The following is an 11,300-nucleotide window of genomic DNA, read 5'->3' on the forward strand; positions in this document are numbered from 1 at the left end:
GCAGCGCGTCTATGTATGCTGCAGATGATGGATCATGCATGTGGGCCCGCTGGATGGGGACCTGGAATTGAGGGAGCAGACTAGGTATACATATCGATTGGCGGTGGCGGGTTTATGGATATCTCAGTCTATTTTATATAGTGTAAATGCTGTGCTGTCGTGGGAGCGCCCATCTATGTGACATCGAGTAATGCAGAGAACATTGAACATGACATAAGGAAGAAAGGAAATGGTGTCCGTCAGAGAAAGCAGAAGCAGCAACGGGAAAGCAAAACAAAAATGAAACAGCAGCACCAGGCGCCCCGCAGACATAATGTCCTGTTGGTTACGACAACCAACCCTGGTGCATGAGATGCATACAGGTTGACCGCGACACAAACCAACAGTGCCTGTCCCAACTCGTCTCTTGGATTATTAATCCCCACTCGCCAAGCTCAATAGGGTCAACTACACCAAGGTATGTCTCCATCCCGAAGACGAAGCGCTTCAATCTCTTCCGCGTCTGGACCGCCCATAATACATGTTATCGAATTCTCTTTCCGCCCTACCCACTGTATCATGGGGGTCCCTGGTGTAGTGAGCCTGAATCGCCCTTTCTGACTCGGATTGCTGTCTGTAGTTGCTTCGGTGATGGTCAGCGGGAGGCGAGGACAGGCGCATTGACTGAGGGTAGCTGGAATGGTGGCTATCTGACGTGGGGGAAGTCCACCTATATTGCAACATGCTGTTAGCAGAGATGCGGCGAGAGCGGCCGCGGGGAAGGTTTCACTCACGCTCCAGTATAGGCAGTCAACGAATCGCGGCTCCCACTGCTTGGAGGGTACCCGTCCCAGCCCCGGTTGCTGGAAGACGCCTGGGTCCTTTGAGATTGCCCATGCTGCATTGAGATGCTGGGTGGGTGGTGGAAACGCCCCATGGTGTTGGTAGAGCTAGTGGAGTCTGCGGTGGCTGCGTAGTAAGTCTGCGAGGGGTGGGACCGATCACCACTCCCTGGCTGCCAACTCTGGTGTGAAGGAGCGTCTACGTATTGCGAGTCGACATTGTCTCCATATAAGCTATCTTCCCGGCGGTGGTGAGCACCTGAAGAGGGCGGCATGCCCCGCCGGCTAGAGTAGTTCAAATCGGCGGAAGGTGTTTGGCCGTCGCGCATGGACGTCTGATCGTGGCGTCGACTGTGCCGGCTTCGACGGTCTGAGCCGCTGCGATGGCTGGACATGATGTACGAAGGGAAGGTAGAAAGCTGATTTGTATTTAGTCGGTCTGTTCAGTAGCGGGCCTCGAAGGCTCGGGATGTCGGAGTGGGTTGGGGGTTGTTGAGCTCTTAGGTGAGGATAGATCTGGGGCAAGTTTGGAGTACGAGACGAAGTGACGACTGGAGAGGAGGGAAGGGTGGCGCCTTTTGTAACTTGCTTCTGAACTCGGTGGTCAGTGACAGGCCCAAAGAAGAATGGTAGGGACAGTGCAGACCTTATCGTTATCCGATGCCGGATCCAAGAGGCCTAACTTTCCCGAGAGCCACAAGTGAGGAGAACGCCTGAAGATTGACCTCGGAAGTGGCTGTGAATAAGGTGTTTGTAGATGGGAGCAAGCCTCACGGTGAGCCTGAACAACTTCGGTGTCGAGAACTTGACCTCGGGCGAGGTGCTAGTAGCTTGAATTGTTGAATCACCAACAAAGTAAAGCATGGTTGTCATCCATGTATATCAAGATCAGGACTAGATCCAAATGGCGCGTCAGCTTTTGTAGACGCCCTTCTCCCCTGGGCAGCAAGATGTTGATGGCAGGGGCTGCAAGGTGCACCAGGTTAATGTACGTATGTAAGAAGACCAAGATGCTTCCGCCACCTCCAGCAACGGAGAGATGTTGGAATTTAGCGCTCCGCCACCTGGATATTGGGGAGGCTCCCGCACAAGAGGCATGGGTAATGCGCAGCGAGCAACGACTCGACGCCGTGACCGATTGGGAGGGTGGTTCGCGGACCAGCTACAGCTGCCCCGTGTAGCACTGCTATTCTGCCCCCCGCTATGACGCTCAACTCCCGGAAGCCTTGCCGAATGCCTCGTACGGGTATGAAGCAGTGCCCTGCGGGTCCTTCGAGGGCCCGGGCGTTTGTTGACCATGACGGAGGTATTGCCGTGAGCCTTGGAGGTCAGTTTGCTCACCAGCCTCAGGGGCTAACGCGGAGCGGATGTGCCTAGCAGCATGATTGGAGAATCACCTCCCTGGTTTCATCACGAGGCACGATATGCTTGCAAGAGACTTGCTGTTGAGAACGAGGCTTTCGAAGCCTGGTTTGCCCAAGGAGTAGCAGTGCTGACACGGCAGTAGTAGATACTGATGGGAGGTGGCAAGGTTGTAGAGGGGAACTATTCAAAAATAAACAGAGGGGGACACTCCAATAATAACCCCATCGTGCCTGGGCCGGAGCCTGGTCCATCTGCCGGAGTAGGGAACCTTGGCTAACTGCATATACATACATGCGGTGTCGATCTCCACGCATCCTTCAAAGATTCTGCAAGTGTTGGAAATATCTGCCGGCTCATTTTGGAAGACAACAAAAGGCCTGGTTGTCGAGCGGTCTCCTCTGTCGCTCTGTGGATGGCCGTCTCTTGGGCCCCCCCTTTCGCGTTCCCATCCCCCTCCTTCCATGCCGCCTTACGGACTGACTTGACGAACATTGACCCCGCCTCAAAAAGGCTAGCACCGACAACAATCAATTGTAGTTAATATCTATCGATATTCAGTCGTTGGGCTGATGCTTGGTGGCTTGGAGCTCAAGGCATCCGGAGCTCGGCCTCGGGGGAGGGGACAGGGGGCCGCGAGGTGGGAGGTCTAGGCAGCCAGGGATGCACATTCATAGATCTGGGCGTTAGAAATCGAAGCAGGTCACCGGATTGGATGCCAACGCGGGTCGATCGAGCCAAACTCTTCAGGGATACTCGGTAAGGTTCTTCAAGAAGACGGACAGATGGCAGCGCCACACTACATCAAGCACATGTAGAGCAAAAGCACAGCCTCTCTTTCTGGAAAGTAGAGTATGAGGTCTTGCAGATTTGTGGTTCAGGCGGCTATCGTGTTGTGTTAGCCGTGGCCCTGGATGCCGTCATGAGCGCGGCTACTTGATGGCTAGAGGAACTGAACGTCCACCGCGCCGTTGAGAACGTAAGACATTAACAAGTCTTCCACATTCAGCCTTCTCATCTCAGCTACCCCATAGTGACAGTAATAATGTCCAAAGAATGAATGTCCAATGTTGCCGGCTGCAGGTTGCAATGTAGTGGCGTCTCAAGGTGCAGCGACTAACTAGTCCAAGCCCTTTGTCCAGATCCTGCAATTGGCACATTAGCGCAGGCCCAAATATGGACCTTCGAAATTGGATTATTATCCGTAGTACGAATGGTTGTTTCCTCTTGTCGCCTTTCTCTCCCTGTGGGCTCGACGCCGAGGGCGCGTGTGAGAGCTGTGCTGTCTGGTACGAGGTAAATACACCGAGTGGTAGCCTGCGACTGTAGGGCGCTTAAAGCAGCAACGGTTGGTGCATGTGTCTTGCCCACCCTTGGCCACCCACATAGCATTGGCGCTCAAATCCTGATATTACTGTCGTGTTCCTGAGACGACAGAAAAAAGGCTGAACCCCCAGTTGGAAGGTGGGGAGCTTGTCGGGTGTAATTCGGGGTGTAATTGGGGAATCGATTGATGGAGCAGAACTCCATGCCCGACTTCGCAGCCTCGCCTAGTAGAACGCTCGAGCGTGGCGAGTGACGACGCCCAGCGGTCCAAACCACGATGTAACCAAACCGACAGTCGCCCGAATGAAACACTCTCCACATTCTCTCTGGTAGTGCTCGTATTCGCGCATGCTCACCTTGTCGTCTTCAGACGCCGACGTCGTTGACCTTTAATAGCAGCCGCAGCCTCGTTGTGACGGCTCTGTAGTCATCTGATCCCGGCGCGAGTTTCAGCCGTCTTACCCCCCCCCAAATTGAAACTGATCCCGGATGGGGTTGTGGCGCCAGGTGGCAAATTCGAGATCAAAAACTCTGATGCGTCGGCGATCGACGCAGGGAACAAGGCGTGAAAGCGGCCAGATCCCTCATCACTGTCGTGAGATTGTAGCCGAGCCGTCCTCACCCGTGTGGCAAGGACCAGGGGGGTTGACGGGATTGAGAACATCGGTCCTGGCAGCCCATATGCCTGACGAAGTCTAATAATTCCAACTCGGGCGCGAGGGAAGAGAATTCATGTCCCCTTTGCTCCAGGCAGCCATCAGTCTTGCCCATCGTCACGCTCCTCCTCGCCCTGGATTCAGGTTAGCACTGTGCGAAAAACACCAGGCCACGCCCACGGCCTTGTGCAGAACCTTGTCCACACCAGTTCCCATGCTCCAGCCAGTCCTCGCCGCCACGAGGAGGCGGCTCACGGGCCACCTGGTCCTCCTGCGGCCCATCGGCGGAGGAACTCGGCCGACTCTGGGGATCTAAATTAGAGACAACCCCGTTCCGAACTGCGACCCTTAGCCGCTGCGCCAGATGGCTGCACTGGGCGCGAGAGACTTGGGCCTCGTAAACTCCTCAAGCAACCACCCACCCCCATGGCATATTAACTCCCATCTCGCGGCGGATTCCACAAACTGTCGAAATTCAACAGATGGCTCGAGGGGGCCTCCCCATGTCTGGGACGGAATGGGCACATCGCGACCACAGCGCCTCCTGGACCTCCCGCGGCCTCCTGCCGGTTTCCGTAGGGCCACTGCATGACCACGTGGCGATGTCGTCAAAGCTCCATTTGGAGAAGACGACAAGGTGGACCTCGGTGAGCGCTGGCAACGTCGAAAAGAAGAGAAAAAAAAACTCCATCATGGTCTTGTTGATGGAGTTCCTTGCCAAGGCTTCCCTCCGACAGTGTAAGTCCGTCCTGTATTGTTAGCCAGTCTTTTGATGACGGCCTTCTCCACCAAACGTAGCTCCTCTACTCTGTGAGGAGGGTGGTCCATGGGGATGGCCCTGGCCGCATGGCGCAGGTCCTCCCGGGTCTCAAACAGTCCTGAGTAGCCAAACAGATGGTTTCCCCATCACCGAAGAGCAAACACACAGTGAGACACATGGCGCAGACCGGCAGGGCGACCTAGCGGTGTCATCTCGACGCCGGTGTCAGGGAGCAAAGACCTCTCCGCCGTTGAACCTCCCCAACGCCGAAGACTCTTTCTTCAAGCGCCTCTCTCCGCTCACAGATGTAGGAGACGGAGTCAGTGCAGGCAGACACTGGCGCAGATGAGTTCGAGTATCTCCGCAGGCCAGACTGAGCAGGCCGGTTCGTCGCATCGTCTTCGGTAGCGGTGGCAGCAATGCCTCCAGAAACCGGGGGGGGGGGGTTGGGGCTTGGCCCTCTCGAGGTATCGGTAAAGGCGTCACAAGACCATCATGTCCGCGGAAATTGTATTATCATGCGTTTGCAAAGGCGATCTAGATGGTATTAATGAAATGAGAGGTGATATGCTGGAAGTATTATTAAAGCTGGGTCCCCAAAAATGCATGATACGTGGCCACGATGGCGACTGCGCCACTGCCACTACTTACTTACATACTGTACATATCCGTAGTAAGCGTGTAATTATGATGAACCGACCCCCCCCCGAGTCCACCGCGCGTGTCAGCCCTATTGCGTGCAACCACAAGGCCCAAGTGTTCGTAAGCAGCTTTCCAGAGGAGCCACCTAACACACGCGTAAGATGTTAATGCAAAATTTTGGCATATCCGCCTGCCAGAAGGAGCAAAGAAGAAGTATGTATACCTGTAAGCCACCTTTCCTATTCACCCTGTGCCTCCTCCAGGGGTTCCCCCTCCGAAGTCTCCTCCTCCGAAGTCTCCACCTCCGAAGGCTCCACCCCCGGGGACTCCACCTCCGGGGACTCCTCCTCCAGGGACTGGGCGTTGCGTCTCCACAAGCCCGCCCTCATCCTCCTCTTCCAGATTACGCCGCAGACGCGCCACCAGCTCTGCATGTGGACATGGTCAGCTTCGGTGGCGTCAGCACCGCCATACGCGGTCGCGTGCTCCATATGGTACCACAGCTTATACCGCTCCATGCGCTGAATGTCCCACATCACGTAGGCCGTCTCGCGCAGGCCGCGGTCGTGCGTGGCCACCGACGTCACCAGGGGTCTGCCCGTGGGCATCGAGTTGGCGTCCAGGAACTGGTCCAGGTGCGAGAACTCGTAGGCGTATCTGGGGCCCACGTTGTCGTCGCCGTGGTCCCGCGGCCGGGTAGGTGCCTGGGACGGGTCCTCGCGGTACACGTCCCTCTGGGTCTGGAGTGCCCTGAAGAGGTGGGCCGTGTCCGACTCCAGGGCCGACACCAGCATTATTTGCTGCGTGGCTTCGATGGCTTTGGAGAACTTCCAGCAGAAGAGGGCTCCTTGCGATATCTGCCCCATGTATCAGCGAGAGGGCCCGAGGAATTGGGATATATTAACAATGTACTTACCCAGCGTTGCATCCAAGGGTTGTCGTTCCAACTACAATAGTCAACCCCCATCGCAGCCATTTCGAGGTCATAGGCAAAGAGATCATTCCCGCCTAGATCCTCATTAGCATGATACTTTCTTTTCTCTATAAAGGCAATGTCAAGCAGCACTCACAGACGCGCAACATCCTCTCCAGGTACTCGTTGACGCAGGCAATCTGCTCAATCTCGATCTGAGGAAAGCTCTTGACGAGCCACAGCTGGCTCTGACGCACCACCTCCGGGTCTGGGATGTAGGCGCTGGTGCGAAATGCCTTGAAGAAGATCTCGACGCGGTAGAAGGCGCGGAGGAAGCGCTCGCTCTCGCGGGGGGAGATCCTGAGATCCCCCAGGCGGGCACCAGAGATGTAGTCATACATACGCCAGGCGTATTTGGACATGTCCGACGCCAGGGAGGCGATGGCATTGTGGGTGTCGAGCATCTTGTACAGTTCAGGCAGCGTCATGCGGGTGATCAGTTTGAAGAGCAGCCTGCCGTCGGGGTTGGCGAGCTCGTCGGTAAAGGCCCGGACGGCGCTGGCGGTGCGTGGGGACGGGAGACGAGGGACGTGCTGGGTGGCCATGGCAAGGGGGAGAAAGCGCGGGTTGAAGAAGGTGTGGACGATGGCTCCCGGCACTCCGCGGTGCTCCTTGAAGGAGTTGTAGAAGTTGCGGCAGCTGCAGATGGCCCTGATCAAGTCTTTTATATCTTCTAGGCAGCTGAGGATGGCAGCCGACAGCTCCGACGGCAGGGTATTGATTGCCGCCATTGTCACGGGGTGGAACCGTGTGGGTAGGCGACAGTAGTCACAATGTGATGTTTAGACTGTGCACCAACCGTTGCGAGAATCTTGAGTGAGGAAAATGAGCAGGCAAGACGGAAAGATGTATCTAAGGGGGGATGATATAGGCGAAAAATTTCATAATTTATCTTCAAGTACAGCCGCCCTTTACGCCACCGCGCAGAAAGCCCTTATAACTTTCCATAAAGCATATACGTATGTCCTCAAGCCACCTGAGATGAAGTTACATGTAGCCGGGTATACTCGTGAACACGTTGCTGGGTGTAGAACAAGCAAATACACGCGATTGGATCAAAATTAGTTCGTTGAGGCCGATCATAACCACACCCTTGGGTCAAATCTAGCATACCTTATATTTGTTGCGGCATGTCACTGACACCGGAGCCGCCCGAGGGTCTCCCGGCGAAAGCCCCACATATCCCCGGAGCAACACCGAGGTTCCGGGATACCCACCACCGATGTCTGGCAGGGGGGAGGACAAGACAATCCATGTCGATACAAGATGGGAATAAAGACGTAAGTCTTCGATACCAGCGAACAACCACGATGGTCGCGAGACGAGCCGGGCTGTCACCTACCAGCGTATCCCAGCAACAGGGTGCACAACCTTTTAAGTTTAGGTTCAATAAGTGCCGGATGTTTCCGAGACACCCAAGCCCAGTTCTAGTTTGTCCACTGCGGTGGTGGGTGGTGGCGGCGCCTCGTTTGTGTCACAACGTTGGTGGCTCAGGCACAGGGGACAGAGGGTTCATGTTACGATGCAATGGGATTGTTGGCCAGCCCTATTCTCCTCATGTGACTTTCAGGTGGCTGGAATTGCTTGATTGGCTTTGCTCACTCAAGGTGAGAGAGCACAGGGTACATGTTCCTTCCTGCATGTAACCAACGGGGCTTCAATTCATTGAGCATGTCAAAACTTCCCCAGTCAACCTCGCACCAGCCAGCGACGGAACCACTGCAACACCCCATGCAGCATCTCGATTCTTTTCGGATCCATGAATGCCCAAGAGTCCAGTTCAGCTTCAATTTATGATGATATGCCCTCCCCAACTACCCTGTTATTGCAGCGAGCGCCTCTACGATAGCGACCACGCCTTCTGCCCCATGCTCTCTTCGATGGCGTGAGCGATGCGCAGAACCGCCGCGCTTGCGCTGGTGAACGCCGTTGCGAGGGTGGCGGATGCGCCCCGCGAGAGCGCTTGAGCTGCAGTCGCCGTCGCCGTCGCCGTCCCCCACGATGCGGTCGCTGTATGTGTGATGCCGGGCTCGGCGGCGATGAGCGCCTTGCAGGCTGCTGTGACTGCCGCGGCGAGCTCGGTGTCGGCAATCCGCGACACGAAAGGCGAGGCGAAGATGTTCCCCGACACGACCGCGCTCAGAATGCCGTGGGCGACAAATGGTGGCGTGGGTGGGCTCGTGGGCGGGCTCGTGGGCAGCGACGCCACTCGCGGTGAGGGTGTAACATTGTCAGAGGCGTCGTGATGGCATCATTTTCAAAGAGCAATGTAGTATGGACTTGGGGGGCTATTACGGATTACGGACTATGGTACAGTTATGGAGTTGAAGTCGGCAAGTTGGTCTTTTACTAGCAGGGTATAGAATACTACTGACGGGAGAGCTTCGTCGACACGAGACTGATCCGTCTCCATTATCAACTCAGTTCGGTTCGGGTGTAAGGAGAGCTAGGCTACATCGGATCATCTATCGTCTCTTTTCCCATAATTCTCCACAGACATCCTGTGGCCAACGCTGGACAGCCGACGACGCAAGGGTGAGATCAAGGATAAGAAGATCCGTGGTCAACTTACACATGTCACCAGCGCCAGAGTCGGGAAAGTACCCAGGAGCCTGGGGATGTCCGCGGCTATTATTTCGGCCCCGGCAACACAAATAGAGGCTAGGGAACACTAACATGAGCACAGAGGAGCAGTTCCAGAAGATGCCCAAAATTGAAAAGGTCGAAGAGTGCGCACGGGTGCTGCGGTCCTCGCTGCGGAGGAAGAATAGGAAGCTCGGGAAGGAAGGAGAAGCCGGATGTGGACAATCTGTACGTGTATTAGGGGGTGTGTGTGATATATGAAGGTGGGTTAGTCCATGCCCTTGGTATGGATATTCGAGTCATCTTTTCCTAGCATGGTGGTGTGAAGCAGTGAGAAACACAGAAGAACAGGGTCGGATCTGTGAATACGCCACTGGGTTGACAGATATCCTCTTCACTCATAGGACCCATTCACTTCATTGATGAACTGTCCAACTTTCACACTACAGCTTGTTCTCCTCCTCCAGCATCTGCTCCAAGATGCCGCCCCACTGCTCATACACACCCACGGCCATGCTCCCCCTGAGCGGCAGCCTCCCACCGGCCAGGTGGCCAAAGCCCAGTACCTTGTAGATGCCCTCGCGGATACCCAGGATGCCGTTCTTCACGATGAACTCCTCGGCGGCGGACACCTTCCACTGCAGGCGGCGCACCTCCTGGAGGGTGGGCTCGTCCAGGGGCCGCGTGGACGCGAGGGCGAACAGGCGCGAGACCGTCTTGGGGAAGATGGCGGCGAGGCCGTCGATGACGCCGCCGGCGTCGAAGACGACGATGGGGCCCAGCTGCTGGCCGAAGCCGGAGAAGACGCGGAAGGACGAGTGGTCGATCTTGGGGTGGAGCGAGACCTGGACGTGGTGGCTGACGTTGCCGTGGGACATCTTGCAGCCGACAATGTTGGGGTGGGCGGCCAGCTTCTCGTAGGTGTCGATGCTGACGACGAGGTTGTTGGTGACGCCGGGGTAGTTGTAGCTGGGTCCTTTTGTCAGAACCGAATATCTAGTGTATGAAAGGAAAACGTCAAGTGTGGCCTACATGAGGATGGGGATGGGGCTGTGGTCGGCGACAACGGTGTACCACTCGACCAGGTTCTCCTGGCTGGCCGCGGCACCAAAGTATCCCGGGGCGAGGACCAGCCCCCACTGGGCGCCAGCATCGCGGGCATCGCGCAGCCACTCGAGGGTCTCGTCGATGCTGTTGACGAGGACACCGGCCATGATGGGGTAGTCGGGGAAGCCGGCGTCGTCGAGGCCCCTGCGCACGCCGGCGATCAGGGCGTGGCGCTCAGGCCCGGACATGTGGACGGCCTCGCCGGTCGAGCCCATGAGGACGAGCCCCGTGATGCCCGACCTGGCGAGGTGGACGCTGTGGGCGGCCTGGGTGGCGACGTCGACGGCGGGTTGCAGGGCTGGGGGCTCGATGTTGTCTTTGAAGAAGGTGGGCACGGGGACGAAGACGCCGTCGGGGGGAGTGGTGGGGGCCATGCTGGGCGATGTGGTGATATCGGGAAGGATGTGCTATGGATGAGGTGTGAATAGGCCAAGGATGGAGATGTCGGGCACAGATGGGAGGGATGGGGGCTGCACTTGGATGAATGACAGCAGACTTCGCTCCCCCTCCTCAGCAAGGCCCGACATATGTAGTAATACACATCCCCATGGTGGCCATGGTGCGGGACCGGCGGGGTGCGAGCGAGCGGGACAGAGTTGGAGTCGGCTGCTATTGCACCGAGGAGCGCCATGCGCGAGTGCGAGTACCATGTAGTTAGACAGTATTATCAGGATGCATGTCCGGTTGGTCTAGGTGTGTCTAGGTATCCCGGGAGCATCTCCGGCGTCGCACCGGCTTCTGCCCCGCATCCAGTTCCGTTGCTCGGCATTGCAGCAGGTGTTTGTTAGTTACTATCACGCCTGTCTTGATGCTTGTGTGTCCGACCGGTGACCGGTGCTATGTAGATCATGGTGTCCCCAGTAAAGCAATGCCGAGCCCATCCTCTGCTGCTTCACCCTCTGGACGTATTTTACTCCTTCGACAATGCCAAGGTCCCAGTTTGTGTCCATCGACCCCTCACTGTCACGGTGAAATGCCGAATCCCGCACGTGTATGTCACTGGTGAGACTACATGCGTGGGAGAGCATGAGACCATCAATGATCCCCGCGACAAATGTCTGTTATGTAAT

The 11,300-nt window shown here is 56.5% G+C and overlaps 2 protein-coding genes across 2 annotated transcripts; both read right to left on the minus strand.

The window, feature by feature from the left end:
- Positions 1 to 5,806: 5,806 nt before the first annotated feature.
- On the minus strand, positions 5,807 to 7,271 carry ACO1O0_001684 (uncharacterized protein; the record flags this gene model as incomplete). The annotated part of the gene is made up of 3 exons (XM_083191167.1): positions 5,807 to 6,424; positions 6,484 to 6,575; positions 6,638 to 7,271. The coding sequence occupies 3 exons, from the start codon at positions 7,269 to 7,271 to the stop codon at positions 5,807 to 5,809; spliced, it is 1,344 nt and encodes a 447-aa protein (XP_083052381.1).
- A 2,295-nt stretch (positions 7,272 to 9,566) lies between these two features.
- ACO1O0_001685 (dihydrodipicolinate synthase) lies at positions 9,567 to 10,604 on the minus strand (the record flags this gene model as incomplete). Its single annotated transcript, XM_083191168.1, has 2 exons — positions 9,567 to 10,092; positions 10,156 to 10,604. The coding sequence occupies 2 exons, from the start codon at positions 10,602 to 10,604 to the stop codon at positions 9,567 to 9,569; spliced, it is 975 nt and encodes a 324-aa protein (XP_083052382.1).
- Between the last annotated feature and the right edge of the window lie 696 nt (positions 10,605 to 11,300).

Source organism: Amphichorda felina (assembly GCF_050947745.1).
Source record: "Amphichorda felina strain 45539 chromosome Unknown scaffold_2, whole genome shotgun sequence".
NCBI classification, from domain to species: Eukaryota; Fungi; Ascomycota; class Sordariomycetes; order Hypocreales; family Bionectriaceae; genus Amphichorda; species Amphichorda felina.